Consider the following 23,062-nt stretch of genomic DNA (forward strand, 5'->3'; position numbering starts at 1 on the left):
TCGTAAAACACACACAACCTTTCCCGCCCCCCAAGAATATTGGATATGGAACACTGCCTAATATAATATAATATAATATAATTAATATACGTGAAGAACTGTATGAAATGTGGCAGGTCTCTACCTCATTCTGTGTAATCTTATATTGTGCCTTCTCAGTGAGTACACATGGAGAGCAGGACAGAGTGGAGCATTCCACTGCTGTATAGTAAATAGTTCAATATAAAAATATTAATAGTTATTTGATTTTTTTTAAAAGGTTTATTCTAGGTTAAAAAAACGTTAAGATTGCAAAGTCAGAAAATGCTGAAGTTAAGGTTTTCCACGTGCTGATAACTTTGTCCTTGGTTCTTTATACACCATGAATATGTTCTTTGAGTATATGAATACTTTTTTTAACCACGTGATTTATTCATTATTCAGTGTGCAGGTTGGATGGTGAATGAAATGGGTATGCGATGAATGAGGTGAGGGTCGAAAGGCAACTTTCGTCATGAATTACAGAGGTTGAATTGTGTACAGTGAATGGGCCCACATGTTGAACAGTGAGGAAAAGTGATGCATTCATAAGTCAGGAAATGCCAAGTTAAGTTTGCTCCTGCAGTGTTAATTCTGCCTTCATGTGTGTATGCAAGGTAATAGTTTTCAATTACATGATAAAATACTGTTTTTTAAATAAGACTGCCTCATTCAATGCACAAATGGATTGATGACTAGGAAGTATTTATTCTTTTAACATACGTTTTGTATGAAGTAATATGTTGTTGGGAACTGTTGACATTTGGCCGTAACTGAGTTGTGCAAATGTACAGCTGCACAAGGTGTCATGTAAGTTGTGGTTGTGCTTAAAACTAGGATTCAAGGTAACCAGTATTACATCTAAAATTGAGGCTTATGTTAGACTCAGTTACCATATTGAGACTAGACCATTGATCCATTTAGTTGGGTATACTGTGTCTAACAGTGGCTATCAGTATGAAGAATGATTCAGAGAAAGGCATAAAAATCAGTCTCCAGTTGTGCAATGTTATTCCATGGAGGCAGATTTCTTCCGAAACCCATCTAGCCATCAGTTTCTGTCCTGAAGTATAAGGACTAATAAACCATTGAAGTTTTATTCTAGAATAGATATACAAGTCTCTTCTGTTTTGCATAAACATCTCACCCTTATTTAATCTTAGTAAGTTTTAGAGGGTGAGTAATACCGTGTGGCATTAAATTTCACAAGAAGGTTGCCAGCATTTCCGTAGGGATATCTAAATTTACTAATTGCTAGTAAGGTCAAATGGTACATGTGAAAATTCCATAAAAGGTATGATACTATCATGGGTAGTAACTCAGGGTTTTGTCTCATTCTTTCATATATACCTGACATTTGTCACTGCTATACTTTTAGTAATGTCACTTAAGTGTATATGTAGTCTGAGATTTATGTGCATAACAGGGTAGATGACCATGTACACACCCATACGTGTTCTTCATACCCACACCAAATGTCCACGTATGCTGTGCTGGATATGGGCAGAATGCTTTCTAAACACATATTCCCACATTCACACTGCTGCTTTCGCTAGCCAATGTTAGCGCTGTCATTTCAGGGCCAGTATTCCGGGATACTGTGCATCGCAGGAGATGCTCTAGGAACCACATGGCTGTGTGGTCTTGGTACTGGCTACCTCCTTCACACATTGGCCAGTGGCAATTCCTGCTCACCTTTCCCTCCTGCCAAACTATATGGAAGAGATGGAGCAACTGAATGATCATCTGGCTCTACTCTTGCTCCTTATTGTGGGACTAATGTTTATGCAACAGCATAGGTGACCAGCAAGATGCTGGGTGGAATCTAGGCAGAACTTTCTGACACGCCAAAGATGGGAGGCCATGAAGTTGAGTGACATTCCGTTCAGGTCCCTTGAAACAGATATGGTGATTTCCAGTATTTCCCACAGATTGCTTCTGGTACAGGAGAATCACCACAGTGTAATAGGATCAAATTGTTTTGGAAACCTGGGATGACAAGCAGTGGCTTCAGAACTTCTGAATGAGGAAACAGACCTTCGTGGAGCTGTGTGAGGAGCTTGTACCACACTTCCAGTGCTAGAACATTTGATTGAGGAAAGCCATACCAGTGCAGACAGGCTGGGAAGTCCACTGTTGGGGTCGTGATTGTGCAGGTTTGCAAGGCTAGTAATGGTGTGATCCCATGAGTGGCTCCCATAAGCAGAGTTCTTCCAGTGATTGCACATGTGCATTCTTCTCTAGGTGTGCGCATGCCCACCCACAGTTACCGTAATTTTTCCCTCTGTGGTACCGGTCTCGGTGGTTCAAGTGTCCTCTGTTGCCATGCAACTTTAGTACCGGTATAAAGCACCCAGCTGACCCCGCATCCTCTCAGTTCCTTCTTACTGCCTGTGATGGTCACTGGAACTACTCTCCTTGCATTCACAAGTTCTTTCAGTGGACTTCCTTTGTTGTACATAGTTTTAGTGAAGTTTAATAAATTAGTTACCATGTTTTTCGGGGTTTTTTTGTCTGTTTCCTGGTGCTAGAGAATGCCTTGGTCACCAGGAGTCAAGCTCTGCACCTCTTGCAACAAGGCTATGCCCCTGTGTGACCCACACTCAAGCTATTTGAAGTGCCTGGGGGAAGGTCATATTGGGGACTATTGCCAGATTTGCAAGGACTTTAAGCCTTGCACAAAGGAGGATTGGGAGGCCAGGCTGATGTTCCTGCTCTTTGAGGTGGCACTGAGACCTCCATCTGAGCCAGGCCAGTCAGACTCGGCACCAAGTGCCTCTGTGCTAGTCAGAAGTGCTGCTTCTATTGTACCGGAGTCCTGTCACTGATCACCATGCATAGTGCCTGAAAAAGGCATAAGAAACAGCCTGCCAAAAGGCGGCGATTCCTGGCACCAAATATTGCCAGTTACAGGGGTCAGAGTAGAATAATATCTAAGCCAAAGCACTTCTTTGCCTTGGTACTACAGAAGCAGAAATGGAGAAAGAGCACCCACATCTAGTGCTGGCCTCCTCCTAACAAGACAGTCTCCTCGGATGACTAAAGGGCGTACCAACAGTTAGAGAGTGGCCTTAGATCTGGGCATACAGATGGAGGTAGTGAGAGTGTCTGTCTTCCCGGAGCCTGGTTGACATGTTAGCCACTGTGGGCCCTTCAAAAGTGAGGGTGTTGTAGATTCAATTAAGTCTCTTGCATCCCTTTCCCCTACTTCAAAAAGGGCTGAACAAAAATACTATGTTCCCCAAGGTTGAGTTCCTTTACACCTCCTCTTCCCTCCCTCCCCCCCGAGATCCCTGTTGGCATCGGCTGTCAGTGAGAGAGGGTCCTTAGGGTACCACCACGAACTCAACAAATTAGACTTGTTCAATAGGAAAGTTTATTCTATCATGGGGTTATAACTCAAAATTACAAACCAGCAGTAGCTGCTGGGCAGGTACGATTTTAATGTGGGACTCCATGCAAAACTTCAAAGACTTGCTCCCACAAGAGGCCAGGCAAGAGTCCTCCTCACTAGTGGACAAGGAACAATCATGGCGAGGGCCTCATAGCTGGTCCAACAAGACTATTCAGGATCCGCCTTTCGAAGGAGCTTTGCACTTTTTGTAGCAGACGGATTTGAAGCTTCATGGACAAAGACTCAAGAGCAACCGTTAAGTCCCTTGGGTTGTATACCAAGCACAGTAGAAGTGGGATACACCCTCCAGTTTATTTCTAATCCTCCTTCCACTCTCCCTCATCGTTCATCTTCAGGGACCCCTCTCATGAAGAACTTTTGGTCCAGGAGGTTCAGTCTCTTCTTTGGGTGGGAGCCATGGAAGAGGTGCTGTGGAATTTGAGGAAGGGGGTTCTACTCCCATTATTTCCTAATTCCGAAAGACAAGACCTATATTATACCTTCAGCAAGTCAACCACTATGTTAACAAGCTAAAGTTCCACATGGTCACCCTGGCATACATTATCCCCGCTCAGGATCTCGGAGGCTGGTTTGCCACCCTCAGTTTGAGATGTTAATTTTCATGTGTCGATATACCATAGTGAACCACTCACACTGCCAATTCATGGTACCCCTGTTCGGCCTGTCTGCAGCTCCTTGGGTGTTCACAAAATGTATGGCAGTAGTGGTAGCTTTCTTGAGGACCTTAAGGGTGCAGGTCTACCCTTATCTACGTGACTGGCTAGTCAAGGGCTGCTCCAGGGCTTAGGTAGGGTCCAACGTTCGACTTATCCAGTTGACATTCAAGGTAATAGGCCTTCTGATAATTGAAGTCTACCCTCTTTCCAGTGCAAAGGATAGAGTTTGTTTGGGCTGTGCTGTGCTGTACTCTACCCAGGCCAGGGCCTACCTCCCAGAGATTCAATTCCAACCAATCCAATCCTTGGTAGCGCATCTCAAATGTCATCCAATCACAATAGCCTGAAATTGTATTAGGCTCCTAGGTCATATGGCCTTGTGCACATATGTGGTACAATATGCAAGGCTGCATCCCAGATCCCTCCGGATCAGTGTATTCACCAAGCTATAGCCATCTGGACAGTGTACTTGCATACCTCCACATGTTCTCCTGTCCCTAAATTGATGGTTGGATCATCTTCTAGTTTGTGTGGACATTCCCTTTATACGCCCAAAACTGTCAATGAGTTTGGTCTCAGATGTGTCAGTGTTAGGATGGGGAGCTCACCTACAGCCCCTCGGAACTCAGGGCCTTTGGTCTTTGTTAGAACTTTCCCTTCACATAAACATCAGGGAACTCGGAGAGGTTTGCCTTGCCAGACAGGCCTTTCTGCCCCACATTAGGGGTAGAAACTTTTGTCTCACAGACAACACTGCAGCCATGTTTTATGTCAACAGGCAAGGAGGCGCTTGCTCTTCCCTCCTTTATCAGGAAGCAGTGCAGCTATGGGAATTTTGCATAGCCTATTCAATCAATCTTGAGACCTCTTATCTTTCAGAGGCACAGACTGAGCTAGCAGATCACCTCAGCAGGTATTTCTCCGGTAACAATGAGTGTTCTGTTTTTCCGGATGTGGCGAGAGTCATTTTCCAGCAGTGGGACACTCCCCAAATAGACTTATTTGCAAACAGATACAACAGAAAGTGTCAGCAATTCTGCTCCCTACAAGGCCACAGTATGGGTTCCATCACAGATGTGTTCCTGCAACCTTGGATGGGGCAATTTTGATTTGCTTTTCCACCTGTCTTACTCATGCACAGAGTACCGCTAAAGATCAAGCGGGACCAGGCCTGGGGTATTTTGATTAGTTCCAGCATGGCCCCACCAACACTGATATGCCACTCTGCTAGACCTCTCAGTGGCGACTCCATTCCCATTTCTGTTGCACCCAGACCTGATCTCCCAGGACTATGGTCAGCTGCTCTACTCGAACCTGAGCTCCTTTCATATGAGGGCCTGGAAGCTTCATGGCTCAGTCTCAGAGAGCAAGCTTGATCAGAGCAAGTTTATAAGGTTCTTTTAGGCAGTAGAAAGCCCTCCACCAGAGCTACTTACCTCTTGAAATGAAAGCGGTTCTCTGTCTGGGCATCCCAGTGTTGAGTCTCGCTTATGCGTTAAGCCATATAAGACATACATAAATATTTATTGCACCTGAAACAGCAAGACTTAGCAGTCTCTTCTGTCAAGATTATTCTGGCAGCAATATCCACTTTCCACCCTCAGATGGATAACCAAGCTGTTTTTTCAAATGACTGATTCCTCGAAGGCTTAGAAAGGTTTTTACCTTCAAGTAAGGAAGCTGGTTCCTCCTTGGGACCTGATCCTGGCCTTGTCAAAACTTGTGGGACCACTGTTTGGGCCTTTAGCAACATGCTTCTTCTTATGCCTCTCCTGGAAGGTGGTGTTCTTTGTTGCTATCGCTTTGGCCAGAAGAGTGTCAGAACTTCGTGTTCTGACATCAGAGTCACCGTACACAGTCTTCTTTAAAGATAAGATGTATTTACGTCCTCACCCCAATTTTCTCCTGAAAATGGTTTTACATTTTCAAAGCAATCAGGCAATTTACCTATGTGTCTTTTACATGAAACCCCATGCAAATAGGAGTGAATAATGTCTTCACTCATTGGATGTTAGACAGATTCTAACTTTCTACATAAAAAGAACTAAACCATTCTGGAGGTCCACCCAACTGTTTGTGGTCATAGAAGACAGGATGAAAGGTCTCCCAATATCTTCACAGACAGTTTTGTCCTGGATAATTTCATGCGTTTTTTATGTTCAGGCAGGTGTTTTGCTGCCAACTAACCTGACTGATCATTCCACAAGATTGCAAGCATCCTTGGAAGCATTTTTTAGTGCAGAGCTCTATTCAGGAAATGTGTAAAACAGCAACCTGTCTTTAGTGCACACCCTCTCATTACGCCATCAGTCAGCATTCAAGAGATGAAGCCAGATTTGGTCGAGCTGTACTGCTGTCTTTGTGTATGTGAATTCTGATTCCTCCGCCTGTTTAACTGCTTGGAAGTCACCTAGAGTGGAATGCGATTATTAACCTTTTGTAACGGTTGTGCTTCAAGATGTGTTCCACTTGTTCATTTCACAACCCACCCTCCTACCCCTGTACATAGAATCATAGGACTGGAAAGGACCTCAAGAGGTCATCTAGTCCAGTTCCTTGCACTCATAACAAGACTAAAGATTAGTCGCATAACACTCATCTAGACCATCCATGACAGGTGTTTGTCTAGCCTGCTCGTAAAAATCTCCAATGATGGAGATTCCACAATCTCCCTACGCAATTTATTCCAGTGCTTACCTACCCTGACAGGAAGTGTTTTCCTGATGTCCAACCTTAACCTCCTTTGCTGCAATTTAAGCCCATTGCTTCTTGTCCTATCCTCAGAGGTTAAGAGAACAATTTTTCTCTCTCCTCCTTGTAACAACCTTTTATATACTTGAAAACAGTTATCATGTCCCCTCTCAGTCTTCTCTTTTCCAGACTAAACAAACCCAGTTTTTTTTCAGTCTTCCCTCATAGGTCATGTTTTCTAGACTTTTAATCATTTTTGTCGCTCTTCTCTGGACTCTCTCCAATTTGTCCACATCCTTCTTGAAATGTGGCTCCCAGAACAGGACACACTACTCCAGTTGAGGCCTAATCAGTGTGGACTAGAGCAGAAGAATTACTTCTCGTGTCTTGCTTACAACACTCCTACTAATACATTCCAGAACGATGTTTGCTTTTTTTTGCAACAGCATTACAGTGTTGACTCATATTTAGCTTGTGGTCTAGTATGACCCCCAGATCCCTTTCCACAGTACTCCTTCCTAGGCAGTCATTTCCCATTTTGTATGTGTGCAACTGATTGTTCCTTCCTAAGTGGAGTACTTTGCATTTGTCCTTCTTGAATTTCATCTCATTTACTTCAGACCATTTCTCCAGTTTGTCCAGATCATTTTGAATGATAATCCTATCCTCCAAAACACTTGCAAGTCTTCCCAACTTGGTGTCATCCGCAGACTTTATAAGTGTACTCTCTATGCCATAATCTAAATCATTAATGAAAATATTGAACAGAACTGGACCCAGAACTGATCCCTGAGGGATCCCGCTTGTTACGTCCTTCCAGCATGACTGTGAACCACTGATAACTTTCTGGGAACAGTTTTTCCAACCAGTTTTGCTCTCACCTTATAGTAGCTCCATCTAGCTTACATTTCCCTAGTTTGTTTGAGAAGATCATGTGAGACTTAACTGAAGTCAAGATATACCACGTCTACTGCTTCCCCCCATCCACAAGGCTTGTTTCCCGTCAAAGAAAACTTATCAGGTTGGTTTGACACGATTTGTTCTTGACAAATCCATGCTGACTGTTACTTATGTTATCTTCTAGACATTTGCACATCGATTGTTTAATTATTTGCTCCATTATCTTTCCAGGTACAGAAGTTAAGCTGACTGGTCTGTAATTTCCTGGGTTGTCCTTTTTCCCCTTTTTATAGATTGGCACTATATTTGCCCTTTTCCAGTCTTCCATGACTTTTCAAAGATGATCGCTTATGGCTCAGATATCCCCTCAGTCAGCTCCTTAAGTATACTAGGGTGCATTTCATCAGGCCCTGGTGACTTGAAGACATCTAATTTGTCCAAGTAATTTTTAACTTGTTCTTCCCCTATTTTAGCCTCTGATCTACCTCATTTTGACTGGCATTCACTGTTACATGTCCAGTCACCAGCAACCTTCTTGGTGAAATCTGAAACAAAGAAGTCATTAAGCACTTCTGCCATTTCCACATTTTCTGTTATTGTTTCCCTCCCCCCCTCGCCCCATTGAGTAATGGTCCTCCTCTGTCTTTGGTCCTCCTCTTGCTTCTAATGTATTTGTAGAATGTTTTCTTGTTACCCTTTACGACTCTCACAGCCAAGGCATGTACTTACCCCTCAGGTGTACTAGTTTACTGTCCTCTACTCCCCTTGCTCCCTTCTACTTACATGATTCTGGGGTTGAGATGTGACCGTAAGGGGATTATGACACAGCTAGGTGTATGGATAAGTGTACAGTCACTAGTTTAGATGTACCTAATTATTCTGTGCTCTATTCTTTTTGTAAAAGGTTGACATATTATACTGATATATTCCAAGCCTGGAAAATGTAAATATGATTTTAATTATTTTATATTAAACTGCAATTGCCATCCATTGCGTTCACGTTTGTCTGTTTCAGTAATACATAGATACAAGTACATTTTATCTCATAGCACTTTGGACTAAATGAGGAATATGGACGATACTAACTGAATAGAGTAAAAATTTTGTTATCCGGCATGTTGCAGAAATGGGGGTGCCGATAAGTCAGAAATTCCAGTTAGTTACTAGGGAAGGAATTTGGGCCTGGGCGGGAGCTCTGGGCTGGGGGCTGGGGCACGGGAGGGGCTGTGAGGTGCTAGATCTGGGTGGCGCTCGCTGCAAACGGCGACATGTCCCTGCTGCTCTTAGTCGGAGGTGCAGCTAGGCTGCTTTGCTTGCTGCTTCCACCTGCAGGCGCTGCCCCCGCAGCTCCCGCTGGCCTTAGTTCCCGGCCAATGGGAGCTGTGGAGCCACTGCTTGGGACTGGGGCAGTCCCAGGAGCAGTAGGGACACGTTGCTGCATGCGGGGAGTTGCCGAAGGTGAGCACCACCCGGTCCAGCACCCCGAAACCCCTCCTGCGCACCAGCCCCCTGCCCTGAGCCCCCCTCCTGCACCCAAACTCCCTCCCAAAATGCACGCCCCTTCTCACCCCCTACCCCCCCGTGAACCCCTCGTGGCCGTTCCTCCACCTAGGAGCAGCAGGGACATGTCTCTGCTTTTGAGGAACCACATGGAGCCAGACAGGGAGCCTTCTGGCCCCACGCCAACTGGACTATAAACTGGGGTTTCAATGAAGATCAGAAATGCTCGTTTATAGAGCTTTCCGGTTGGTAAAGTGCCGGATAACAGAGCTTTTACTGTAGTTTCTTTTACTGTCTATTTACATGCACTTAGAGCACTCAGCATATTTCTGTTATTTTTGTAATCCTACATAAAATATTGTTACCTTTTACTTTAATAAGAGTAAAATGTTTAGTATGTTTTGAATGTGAAATATAACTACTTTTTTCCTACTACTGGAAAGCAAAACTACTCTTACGAACAATAGTTTTATTAAAATAAAACAGATTTTTGAGAAATCTGTTAATTGCCTCCAAATAAATTCAATCTTATCCTTAATTTTTACAGTATACCCCCTACTTTAAAATAATTACTTTTTAGAGCTTTACATAAATATGCTAGTATGTTCACATAAAGCCTAATGTATGCCATTAATATAAATGTAATGTAGTAATAGACTTCTATTTTTTTTAATCATGTTATTTGGAATATACAATGTTAATTGCTAAGTGAATTTTGTTTTTGTTTGAATATGTTGAATTTATTCAAGAGGAAAAGTTGTTCAGATGTTGTTTCCATAGATTTCTGCTGGCTGGAATGATAAACAGCTTTAGTTTTAACCATTCATCTATAAATCTGCTCATGAAGAAAACACAGTTAGAGCTGAGTTGGAGTTTTTAGTTTTTATTTTTCATTTTGGGGGTTGGGGAAATATCCCTACTTCATTCACATAGACGTTAAAATTGATCTTTTCCCTTATTTCCAGATTACAAACAATATTTGCAAAATTTGATGAAGTGAGAGACTCTGGAAATATGATTTTAAGTAACATCAGTGGTAAGTATGCACCTATATATTGCTATTCAAAGTCGTAGGTTAATGTAACTCAGATTTAACCTTTGTTAAGCACTGTAATCTGTTTTGTGGAACAACTAGCATTATAAAAGTGAAGTTCAGGTTAATCTGTTGTAGAAATATGCGTTTAAGCCACAATCTTAAAGTTAGACATTAGTGTAATTCTAACAAATGCTTACTCTCTCATACTGATGGTCTTTTCTTGAAGTCATTGTTTAATATCTTTTTCTGCACAGCACTCTTGTACCCCACTATGTGAATGGTTAAAATGTCTGGCAGTGGTAGCAATAATTTCATTACTTACTTCTCTGCACCATTGCAGTGTGAAGTTGGTAAAAATGGTTAATTTGCAGCACCACTAAAAGCAATTTATGTCCTCAAAATATGTTCAGAATAATTACTTTTGTGCTCAGTAAGGGGTAATGAGAAGATTTCAGAATAGCGATCTAAATAAGTGTGTGTAATTCCTTATTACATTTTCATACATTACATATATTTAACTTAGATCATGTCTCTCTCCAGGAATTAAACATAAATGTATGGACAGTTTTTTTTTCTTTAAAAGAAAAATATTTCAGTGTCTATAAACAATTGTAAGAGCATTTTGAAACTGTTGTAGCTATTAGAAAACTTGGCGTGTGTTGAAGTAAGGACTCTGTGATGTTACTCAAGTTCACTGTACTAGCAATTTACTTCACTACTTCACTGTTAGTTTTGATTCAGTTCAGTGAAGCAAACTGGTGTGCATTGAATTCCAGTTGTAAATTCCACATTGTGGTTCTAGTATAGTGTTTGGTTGTAGTGAAAGAACAGAAGCATCACTCATTGTTTTAATTAACAAATTACTTTGAGCTTTGTGTTTTAAGTGAAAGCCAATTTATAAAAATTAATACTGCAACTAAAAAGGTGCTGCATCAGTGGCTTCAATAAAACTGTTTTTTGTAGCTTTTAACATTCTTGTTGTGTCTCATATGAAAGAAAATCCTGATTTATATTTATAGGATTTTTCTGATCGTTTTTTGTGACAAACCTAGATTGCTTTAAGAGGGCATTCTAATATAATTTTAAAAAGTAAAGAAATTAGAGTTAATTTCACCCTGTTTTATTATATATAAATACATTTTCCAAAAAGTAGTATTGTGATACAGCAGGGCCAGGGAGCAGTGAGAGAGTGGTAGACGGGAGATAAATAAGCTGTAGGCTAATTAAGGTGTGGTTCCCTGTGGACTAGGAAAGGTTACTACAGGCTAATTGGAGCACCTGTAGTCAATTAAGGTCCTGTCAGGAACCTAATAAAAAAAACCCTGCTTCAGGCAGTCAGGGTTGGTACAAGGAAGGAGAAAGGATCCAGGGTAACCCTACCCAAGGGGGCAGAGGGTAAGAAACCCGTAGGGGTTGAGAGGGGCTGGGCTCAGAGTGAGGAGCAAACCCAGACCCCTTCCCCGCTTCCCTTCTCTACCACCTTCCCGGGTCACTAGCAGGGCCTTAGGCGCCCAAAGACCAGGGACAAGGCGTGGCGTCCTAGCCCCCCACCAAGAAAAGCGCACGACTCCTCATACCAACATTGGCCATTTTGCCACACGATGTATTCACTTCTGAAATTACCGTATCTAGTCTAAATGAAAGCAGAAGACTTCAGAAAACCTGCCTCCCTATGAATTGTATCTACATCTTTTCCCTCTGCCCCTTATTCTCTATTGCCCAGGGGTTTAGGTGTGCTACATCATGAGATGAACCTAAATCTTAAAGGTCTTGTAGAACAGTAAAAGATATTCTCTAGAGAGGAATCACTTAATTTGTTTTCAACAAATCCCTGTTGGAAAACTTCTTTTCCATAAACTGTATTGTAAAAGCAGGCCTATAAATGACCACTAATGTGGTAAACAAATTTATTTTGCTATGAAATAGATACCGCTTGAGAAGTTTTCAGAGTTACATTTTGCATATCTTTTTTTTAATATATATGGAGAAAATGTCAACCTTTCTGAGGAGAGCTGTAGTCTAGTAGATTGAGCACTTGAGTGAGACTGATATATATATCAATACATTTAGGATATGTCTACACTGCAGTGTAAGCCTAGCATTCAAACGAAGCTCCAGTCTTCACCAGCCTTCTGTCGACATACAAATCGCGCTGACCCATGGTCGTCCCCCCCACCTTCCCCAGGGGCCACAGGGATGTGGTGCCAGCCGCTTCCGGGAGTGGCAGGGCCAGGACAAGCAGGGAGCCCTCCTTAGCCCTGCTGTGCGCCGCTGCCACCCCGGAGCCTCCACCCTGAACCCATCCTGCACCCCAACCCCCTGCCCTGAGTCCCCTGCTGCACCCTGCAGCTTCCTGCACTCCAACCCCTTGCCCTGAGCCCCCTGCTCTGAGCACCCTCCTGCACCCCAACCTCCTTCTCTGAGCCCCTTCGTACACCCCACACCCCTCTTGCTCTCCAACCCCTTGCCCTGAGCCCCTTCCTGCATACTGCACCCCCTCTCACACCCCACACTCCCTTCCCCACCCCAGCCCTCTGCCCCAGTCCTACATTCATGACCCTGCATGCAATTTCCCCACCCAGATGTGGCCCTCGGGCCAAAAAGTTTGCCCACTCCTGGTTTAACAGTTCCTAACCTGGAGTTAGAAATAAGTCTAGATGCCGAAGCCCCAGGTTAACAAAACCCATGGTCTGCTAATTTGAGTTCTTCTAACCCTGGGCTTACATTGCAGCGTATACATAACCTTAGGGCTCAGACGCCTCCTGGGGTCATGCCTTTACAGCGCCGGTTATAGGGCCTTGCTGACCCGCCACGCCCTCATTTCCTTCTTACCTCCCATGATGGTTAGCCGGAATGCTTGCTCTTACTTTGGTAGGCATCTCTCTAGTAGTTGAAGTTTCATTCTTGTATATAGTTAGTTGATATAGTAGAGGGTAGTTTTACATACAAGTTTCATTTGGAGGTTTGCCTCCACTTTCTTCCTGGTACCAGGGCATGCCTCGGTCTCTGGGTTGTAAACCCTGCGAAGCCAGTGGCCAGCTTATGCCCAAGAGGGACCCCCCGTTCTTCTTGTTTAAAGTGTTTCGGGGAAGCTCATCAAAAAGAATGCTGCAAAATTTGCAGAAGTTTCTGTCCAAGGACACGGAAGGGGAGAGATCAGTGTCTCAAGTTAATCCTCACGGAGGCAGCTCTCCGTCTGCAATTGGAGCCAACCCCGAGCATCTCATCATCTGTGTGGAGCGCACTGGCCCTGCTGACGTGTGAATCGGTGCCGAGGAAGGACTCGAGTAGAGACCCTCGGCACCGACAGGACAGGAGCTAGCACTGCTCACATTCACCGGTGCCTCATAAGAAAAATAGACCTGAAAGGGGTTGCTGCCCTATGCCCAGACGGGCGCAAAAGGAGCCCGCCGCCCTGAGACCCATGTCGGGCTGCACGACTTCGGTCTCGGCTTCAAGGGTCACGTCGACTCCTGCCCCTACGTGGGACCAGTCGAGTCCAGGCCCCCAATCTTTCACTGGTCAGTGAGGGCTGTGATCTATGGATACTATACATGCCGGAGGCATTCAAGGTGGCAAGAGACCTTATCGCCCTCACGGTGCTGCCCTCCTCCCCTTCCTGGTCTGAAATGGGACAGGGCGTGAGGTCCCCGGTGCCCTCCAGGGGTAAACCCACAACGATTCTGCGCCAGTTGCCATTCCCTCGGCCCCAGTCTCCGGTGCCATTGACGAGCACATGCACGGCAGAGCCTCATCGGTCACCTAACCCTAGATGACGTTTTCCGGAACGGAGTGGCACCGCTCCTCCCTGGTCCTCCTGTACAGAGTCCTCACAACTGGAAGTGGAGTCCTTTCAATCCATATCCAGGAGAAGCAGGAGCTCCAGATTGGACAGGCGGAGATGACACCAGCTGGCTCCGTGGCCGAATCAGTGGTAGCCCCCTGCTCAGTGGCCTTTTTGGACCCCCGGGGCTTTCCGCCAGAGCCAACAGTCCTACTTCAAGTCGGCTTCCGTTGCGTCAGCTGCTTTTTCTGCTCCACCATCCCGGCGCGACCAGGATATTACTGCACTGGCACCAACGCAGTTGGCAACGCCTACATTGATACCAGCGTCCCCATCAACCAAGCTGGCTCGGACGTCGTTGCCATCAACTGCGCCAGCTCTGGCACGAGGGGCCGCACCGGAACACTGAGTGCCCCGAGATCCCCTCGGTGCCTAGGGCAGGGAACAGGACCCGCTTGTAGCCAGCGCCTCGTCCTCTCCCGATGAGGCAGTTGCAGGAATGTCAACGGCCCCTGCTCTGGAGGATAGCAGAGTGCTCCAGCAACTTCTCAGGAGGGTGGCACAGAACCTGGCAATGCAGGCTGAGGAAGTGGTGGAGGCATCGGACACTGTGGTCGACAAACTGGCCTTTTTGGGTCCCTCCTGTTATGAAAACAATTAGTGACAGCACTAAAACTCTCTGGCAGACTCCTGCCTCTTTGCAAAGAGAAATGAGTGAAAGTACTTTGTTCCCTCTAGAGCAGTGGTCGCCAACCCTTCAAGTGCGACCAGCTGGTCTTTCATGGGGAGTCTCCCAGTTGATCGTGATCTCTGGCTGCGGCAGTGCAGTGGGGCTGCCAGTAAGGCAGGCTCCGTGCCTGCCATGGCCCTACGCTGCTCCTGGAAGCAGCCAGCACACCCCATGGCAGGGGTCTCCCTACGCTGCTCCTGCATGCAAGCACTAACCCCGCAGCTCCCGTTGGCTGGGAATGGGGAACTGTGGCCAATGGGAGCTTTGGGGGCGGTGCCTGCAAAGAGGGGCAGTGCGCAGAGCCCCTTGTCCCCCACTCTTCTCTCCCCCGGGACCTCAGGGGCGCGTTGGCCTCTTCCGGGAGCAGTGTGGGGCCGGGGCAGGCAGGGAGCCTGCCTTAGCCTCACTGCGCTGCTGACAGGGAACTGCCCGAGGTAAGTGCCGCCCGGCGGGAGGCTGCACCCCAACCCTGAGCGCCCTCCCAGATCCAGCACCCCATACCCCCTTTTGTACTCTGAACCCCCTCCTGCACCTTGAGCCTCCTCCCAGAGCCAGCACATCTCCTGCACCCTGACCTCACTGCCCCAGCCTTGACCCCATACCTCCTCCTGCACCCTGACCTTGCTGCCCCAGCCTTGACCCTTCTTCACCTTTGCCCCAGCACCCCCTCCTGCACCCAAACACCCTCCCAGAGTTTGCACCCCATACCCCCTTCTGCACCCAGAACCCCCTCCCATACTGCAAACCCCTAGGGCCCCAGCCCAGAGCCCACGACGCCTCCCAAACTCCACCCCCCTGCCCCAGCCTGGTGAAAGTGAGTGAGGGTGGGGGTGAGCGAGCGATGGGAAGAGGGAAGGATTGAATGGGCGGGGCCTCAGGGAAGGGGAAGGGTAGATCCTGGGTTGCCCTTAAATTGAAAAAGCGATCTGGGGCGTAAAAAGGTTGGAGACCACTGTTCTAGAGGCTGTGAGTACCTTTATACCCACCTACCCTGCCGGCGATGTTCCCTCTAATTTTTTCCATCCATGTGTGGAATACATTTTATGTGCATCAAGGTATGTCCAGATGTGCGACACCAGTAGAAACAAAAACCCTAGAATTAATGTATATTTTAAAAAAGTTGCCATTGGGATAATTACTCTAGCCAGGACAGGTTAGGTATTTTAGAACTTACTACTGAAAATTAAATTTAAGTGTAAAAGAAATAAAAATTATGAAATGCATAGACCAGTCAAAACACGGAAGTAACACACTTCGAAAGAATAAAATTACAAAGAATATTTGTGCATTGCAGGAAGTACCGAGAAGTAACAACGATAATAATACAAGTATGTGGTTGGAGGTGAGTGTGAAAGAAACTCTGTGTGGTGGGTGTGTATGTGCGTGTGGTGGGTGTGTATGTGCAGAGACCCTGTGTGCGTGCGTGACCCAGAGACTGTGTGGGCACGCTACTGGGGAAATCTCAAACAGTGCACTGCCTCTTTAAGAAAGGCGCTCAGTCACTCAGCATTCACCACAGCAGCTCTGAGTCTTGAGCCAGGCTGTCCCCTCTCCCTGCCCTGCAGAGATAGGGTGCAGGGGTGGGGGAAGAAGGACACACTGACATCAGTGCCTCCCCTCTACTTCCCCCACTGTGCACAGCCAGCAGGAAGGTCCTGGGAGCAGCTGCAGGACAGAGGAATGTGGGGGGAAGAAGCACCTGAACACATGGTGCCAGCTGTGTGTGCTCTGCTAATCAGCTGGGCGGCATTTGACTCTCTCATGGGCAGCGGCCCAAGCATGCAGCTTACAGGGAACACAACCGGCCGGACTCCCTAGTGGTGACTGCGGCAAATGAGAGGGAGTGCGAACACCTGTCCACAAAAAATTGGGAAGCAAAAAAATTGGACCTCTTTGGGACGAAAATGTATCCAGCTCCATATATCTAACCGCCGCGCTGTCCTCAGCAGGTACACCTACAACACCTGCAGAGCGATGGCCAAGTTTGCGGAGCTGTTACCAGAGGACTCTAGGGTGGAGTTTTCCTCACTCGTGGAGGAAGGGTAACTGGTTGCCCATGCTTTGCTGCAGGCAGCCCTTGATGTGGCTGACTCAGCATCCCACACTGTGGCCTCAGGGATAGCCATGAAAAGGAGCTCCTGTCTCCAGGTCTCTAGTCTCCCTTACGAGGTCCAGCAGACAATACAGGACCTCCTCTTTGGGGGTTCGGCCCTGATTTCAGAGAAAACAGACTCCTGGCTCCATAACCTGAAGGACTTGGGTCACCCTCAAGTTCCTCGGCCTTCATACTCCGGCTAATCAAAGGAAACACTTTAAGCCGCAGTCCCTGCCTCATTTTTACCAGCAGCAAAATAGGCAAGACTTCTTCCACAGGAGGAATAGAAACAATAGAAGGAGGCCTCATCCTTTGTCAGGCCAGGGCTCTGGTCAGACAAAGCAGTCCTCTGGCCAGAAGCAGAACTTTTGAAGATGTGCCCAGGGGCGACGTGCCAGTCTGGATACTGGATCCATCCCGCCTTACCTTTTTGTGCCAGCTGTCCCCTTTCTACCCTGCGTGGGCCCGTATTACATCAGATCGCTGGGTACTCTGCACAGTAGAAAGGGAATAGTCCCTCCAATTCTATACCCTTCTGCCCTTCCACCCCTACTTCCCCGTCCCTCTTCAGGGACCCTTCTCACGAGCAACTCCTTGCGCAGGAGGTGCACTCACTTCCAATGCTGGGGGCAGTGGCAGAGTTTCCTCAGGCGCTAAGGGGCAAGGGCTTCTATTCCCAGTTTTTCTTAATACCGAAAGCCAAAGGCAGCCTCAGGCCCATCCTAGACGTGCAACATCTCAACAGGTTCATGGAGAAACTGAAGTTCCGCATGGTTTCTTTGGTCTCCATTATCCCTTCCTTGGATCCAGGGACTGGTATGCTGCCCTCGACTTGAAGGATGCTTACTTTCATATTTCAATCATGCCGTCCCACAGAAGGTACCTTAGGTTCATGGTGAACCACAATCATTACCAGTTCAGTCATCCCTTTCAGCCTGTTGGTGGCTCCTCAAGTATTTATCAAGTGCATGGCAGTTGTGGCTGTGTTCCTGTACAAGCGTTGTGTGGAAATCTTCCGTACCTCAATGACTGGTTAATCAAGGGCCGCTCCAGGGCATAAGTGCAGGCACAAGTCAGCTTCATAAGGGCTACTTTCTATGACTTGTGCCGCCTTCTGAATGTACAAAAATCAACCCTATACCCTGTGCAGCAGATAGAGTTTATAGGGGCCGTATTGGACTTTACACAGGCCGTGGGGTACCTCCCGGAATTGTGATTCCCATCCCTGGGTGACATCATTCAAAGCCTCAGGCAGTTCTCTACCACCACAGGAAGGAATTGCCTAAAGCTTCTGGGTCACATGGCTGCTTATAGCTATGTAGTAGAACACGCCAGGCTGAGATTCCGGCCTCTTCAGGCGTGGCTGGTCTCGGTGTATTGCCTGGTTCGGGATGGTCTAGACGAGGCTGTCACTCTACCATGTCCTGTCCTCGAATCCCTCCTGCAGTGGCTTGAATCACAAGCCATGTGCGCCTGGGTTCCCTTCACCAGACCACAACCAGCCCTCTCACTGGTGATGGACGTGTCAGCGTTGGGGTGGGATGCACTCTTGGGAGACCTCAGGACACAGGGCCTCTGGTCTCAGGCAGAGCTCTCACTTCACATCAACATCAGGGAGCTGAGAGCGGTCCACCTAGCATGCCAAACATTCCAAGTTCATCTGGAAGGGAAGTGTGTATCGGTTATGACAAACAATACAACAGCAATTTTTTATATAAACAGACTGGAATGCACGTTCCTCTCCCCTGTGCTAGGAAGCCCTCAGACTGTGGGACTTTTGTATAACTCACTCAATACACCTGGAGGCATTGTACCTCCCCGAAGTACAGAACGAGTTGGCGGACTGTCTCAGCAGGTCCTTTCATGGCCACAAATCTGTCCTTACGCCTGGATGTCGTGAACACTGTCTTCCAAGAGTGGGGGTTTCCCCAGATAGACTTGTTTGCCATGCAACGCAACAGGAAGGTCCTGAAGTTTTGCTCCTTCTTGAATGACAGCCCAAGCTCCATCATGGACACGTTCCTCCTTCTCTGGAACGGACATCTCTTGTACACGTTTCCTCCCCAATTTCTGGTTCGCAAAGTGCTCCTCAAGGTTTGGAGGGACAAGGCCTCGGTGATATTAATAGCTCCATCCTGGGCCCGTCAACACTGGTACATGTCTTTCCTGGAAATGTCCATGGAAGCCCCAATCACCTTGCCATTCTTCCCGGATTTGATAAGTCAGGATCATGGCTGTCTCCAGCACCTGAACCTTGAATTGCTGCACCTAATGGCTTGGAAGCTCCATTGCTGAATCCAACGAAGCTTGTATGTTCGGACCCAGCCAAACAAGTCCTCCTTGGTAGTAGGAAACCTGGCCAAGTGGAAGAGATTCTCAGTTTGGTCTTCACAATACCTTCCATCTTCAATTCTAGCATCTATACCTATCATTAGATTACCTTCTCCACCTCAAACAGAAAGGGCTTACCCTGTCATTATTAAAGGTACACTTGCCCGCTACCTCGGCCTTCCATTCAGGCGTGGAGGGTCGGTCGGACTTTGTCAACCCGATGGTGAGTTGTTTCCTAACGTTTCCTACTCTCATGCACAACAGCCTGTCCCAGCCTGGGACCTTAACCTGGTCCTTTCCAGACTGATGGGGCTGCCCTTTGAACCGCTGGAGCCATGTTCCTTGCTGTATCTCTCATACAAGATGACATTCCTGGTAGCGATAACATCAGTCAGCAGAGTGTTGGAGCTCAAGGCACTAACTTCTGAGCTTCTGTACACGGTGTTCTATAAGGACTAGGTTAAGCTCAGACCTTATCCGGCAGAGTACTGAATCCTGCTAAACTGAGAAGAAAACATTTGGGCATGACCAGAAATATGCTGAAGTACATATTTAATGCAGAGATTTTGCCTCCATGATGACAGAGTTGAAAGGAATGTAATAATTTGCACTCATATAGCATTTGCTATCCATAGGATCTCAAAATCCTTCACCAAGGTGCATAAGCATTAAAAAACGGTTACTTACCTTCTCGTAACTGTTCTTTGAGTGTTCATGTGGTGGTCATGTACATTCCAATTAGGTATGCATGCACCACGTGCACAGCAGCCAGAAAGTTTTTCCCCTAGCACTATACATTGGCTCAGGCACCCCCTGGGGTTGCGCCTTTATGGCGCTGGATATAGGACCCTGTCAACCCGCCATCCCCTCAGTTCCTTCTTGCTGGCTGCTCCAACAGGGGGGTAGAAGGATGGGTATTGGAATGACATGAACACCACATCTTAAAGAACAAAGTAGAATTAAATTTGCTTTAAGAACCTCTGAACTTTTTTTCAAAAATGTTACAGGCCTTCTTTATCAAACCGTAAACAAGCCAAATAAATAACCCCAGTCTTTTCCCTTTTAAAACCTTAGGGGCTGTGTTTCTACCAAATAACATCTCTGTTGCATTGAATAAGAAAAAACAGAGTTAGAGCTGACATAAAATAATTTTGCTGTGGATGTGAACTCTCTTTCATCTCCTGCCCTATCACGTTGTTTCCCTGTCCTTCCAAAAAAAGAACAAAAAACAAAGCAAAAATCTGATAACATCAGTTTCAACCACCCTAACCCAAATACTAGCCTAAAAAAGTAATCTGAGGCCTGGTCTACACAAAAATTTGCACCAGAATAACAAAAGGTGTGAAATTACTTAGTTATTTCAGTACTAGTCTGTGTTGACACGAGCCACTCTGATTCCAGCATAAGTGTTCTCACATGCCCTTGCACTGAATAACCTATATAATTTCAATCCACATCTTTTCTACTTCAAGGATGGGTGTTGTGGTGAAGTCAATGGTAAAGAGAGGCAGAGAGAGTTTTGTGGATAAATGAAGTTCTGGTTTTGTCAACTTTAAATTGATGCTATGATTCAGAAGAATTATATAGAAGCCAAGACAGGGGCTTTTGGAAAGAGAGAGTTAGGAGGATGATGACAAGTTTAATGACATAAAGGCAACAATCAGACATGTGACGAGGTGAAATCACTAAGGGAAAGGATGTAGCAGGAGAAGAGGAGTGGACCACGGACAGAATTATGTGGCATCCTCGTGAGGTGAGAGAGCTGAGGAGGACCCACTGAAATGGGAAGTGAAGCAGCAATAATTGGAACGGAGTCTCAAAAGCCAAGGGAAGGAAGGGAAGAATGAAAGGTCTTGCATAGGCAAGAGAGCCAAGGCAGAGATATATAGTGTTTTTGCTTTTATCAAGGGTCTTGATCCCACTTGTCTCCAACCTTAACTGATGTTGTACCATTCATTCTGTCTTCAACTGAGCTTTTCTTTTCCTGGCTATGCCTCCAGTAGTACTGCAATCATTCAGTGGTTTCTTTCCTGTCTTCTGTCAGTCAGCTATTTGGTAGGTGATAGAAATAGGCATCTTTTCTGCAGCATGTATAATAAGGATGAATTAGCTACTATGAAAACCTTTACCTTTGTGATTTGGGTTTTTGTTTACATTTGTAGTATTAATATTGCAGTTTTGTGCTTAATACTATGGTGGTATAAATTTTTGTCAGTTATACCAACTCATAGGTTTACTGCCAGCTTTTACTCTCCTTCATTCCCATGGAAATCGATGTTGTATCGCTTCAAGCTGGAGAAGGTGATTTAAAGCACCTCCCCATTTTCAGCGAATAATTGACCATTTCCATGGAAACAGGAGCGACAGCCAACACTAGAGCTGTTAGAACACTTGTTCTGCTGGCTTAGGTTTGTAAATGTGATTTCTTTGAGGATCTGACAGACTTCTAGTTGGGAAATGTAAATGCTGAGAAGAGGGAATTAAAGTAAAAGTAATTTAAAAAAAAACAACCCCAAACTTAACGTTCTTTATTTCTTTCTCCTCTTCAGTGGGCGAAAAGATTTGAGGGTAATCTGAATTGGCTGTCTAGACACAATCTTTGCAGTTATCCCACTTAAGAGCATGTCTCCACTCATAATGCCCATTTTATAAAAATAAAATGTGATAGTATGAGGTGGTGTGTTTAAAGCTTTCTGTATTACAATTTTAGGACAGATATGAGTGGAGAGGCGATGGATGAGTTTATATAGGTTTTTCCAAACAAGTGTCAATAAAAACTTTATAGTATCCCACATCACAAATATGTTTGTTTTGCCACTTATTTTGATTATTTTTAATCTTTTCCTGTGTTTCTCTCTATTGTCTCCATGTAAGTATAGTTGCTGTGGAAGCATTGATGTTACTGATATTTGCAAAGCTCCCAAATGTGGTACAAAATGCATTTATATAAAGGTTTGGGAAATATAGGCATTTGCTGAGACTGCCATGGCTATATGTGTGGTATAAATTATTACATTCATTTTATGACTAGCAAACACAATCCAAGTGGCCAAGAGGTAGTCATGTGATTTTTAGTATTCATTGTTGTTGTCCTAGCTAGCTAATAGTTTTAGGCATCAAAAACTATTGATCAGCAAGACATTAGCTGAGACAGGTTAATGTAACCCTGTGACAAAATATAAAAAAAGACTCTTGGTCTGAATTTTTTTTCTTCCAGAGTTGCTGAATACCTGCATCTCTCACTGATGTAATTTTAATTAAAATTGTTCAGAACTGTCCTTAGTAAATCAGTGCCCCTCCCTTCATATTTGAGATATTTAAAATTATTCCACAGTTAAATGCATATTACACTTGAAGCACCTCTTCTTTCAGGTTTGTCTGCCATGCCATAGGAAACAAATTGGGTGTTGGGGTCAGTTTTTGTTTAAAAAAATATAGGGAATGTACCTTTTAACTACTTACACATTTATTACTTTTTTACAATATTACACTCTTTATACCTGTATTCTTATATTATGTAATATGGAATGTAAGAATATTAAAAAATAACTAAGGACAATAAGTGGAAATAACTCACTTTTCCAGTAGACTTCTTTGGTAGATACGACACCGTTGTAGTCTATATGTATCAAGTGGGAGCGAGCAATCTGTTGCAGGTCTCATTTGAAAAGAAAGGGAAAGATTTTCTTAAGTTTCAAGTAGATTTGAATGCCCCAAATTAAATTATTGTGCATATATCTCTTAAAGCAGTTTGCTTTAAAAAAAAAAAAAAAAAGTTTGCAAGTTGTCATCTTAAAAATGCCTATTTTAATAAAGGGACTTCAATATCAAATTAGAAGAACCTTGTATCACTTTTTTGGGCACAAATTTTATATAAAAATCAGATTGTTTTTTCTTTGTATGTAG

At 45.2% G+C, this 23,062-nt stretch overlaps 1 protein-coding gene across 34 annotated transcripts in view; it reads left to right on the forward strand.

Annotated features, from left to right (window-relative positions):
* Positions 1-23,062, forward strand: part of CLASP2 (cytoplasmic linker associated protein 2) — a 271,467-nt gene that overhangs the window by 42,248 nt on the left and 206,157 nt on the right. For all 34 annotated transcript variants that reach the window (XR_012157456.2, XR_012157457.2, XM_073333055.2 and 31 more), the window contains exon 7: positions 10,146-10,216. Coding sequence is in view for 32 of the 34 variants with exons in the window: in XM_073333055.2 (XP_073189156.1) it covers positions 10,146-10,216 (71 nt within the window). In the remaining 2 variants the exon portion in view is untranslated. The remainder of the gene's footprint in view (positions 1-10,145; positions 10,217-23,062) is intronic.

This window comes from Lepidochelys kempii, chromosome 2 (assembly GCF_965140285.1).
Source record: "Lepidochelys kempii isolate rLepKem1 chromosome 2, rLepKem1.hap1, whole genome shotgun sequence".
Lineage (NCBI taxonomy): Eukaryota > Metazoa > Chordata > Testudines > Cheloniidae > Lepidochelys > Lepidochelys kempii.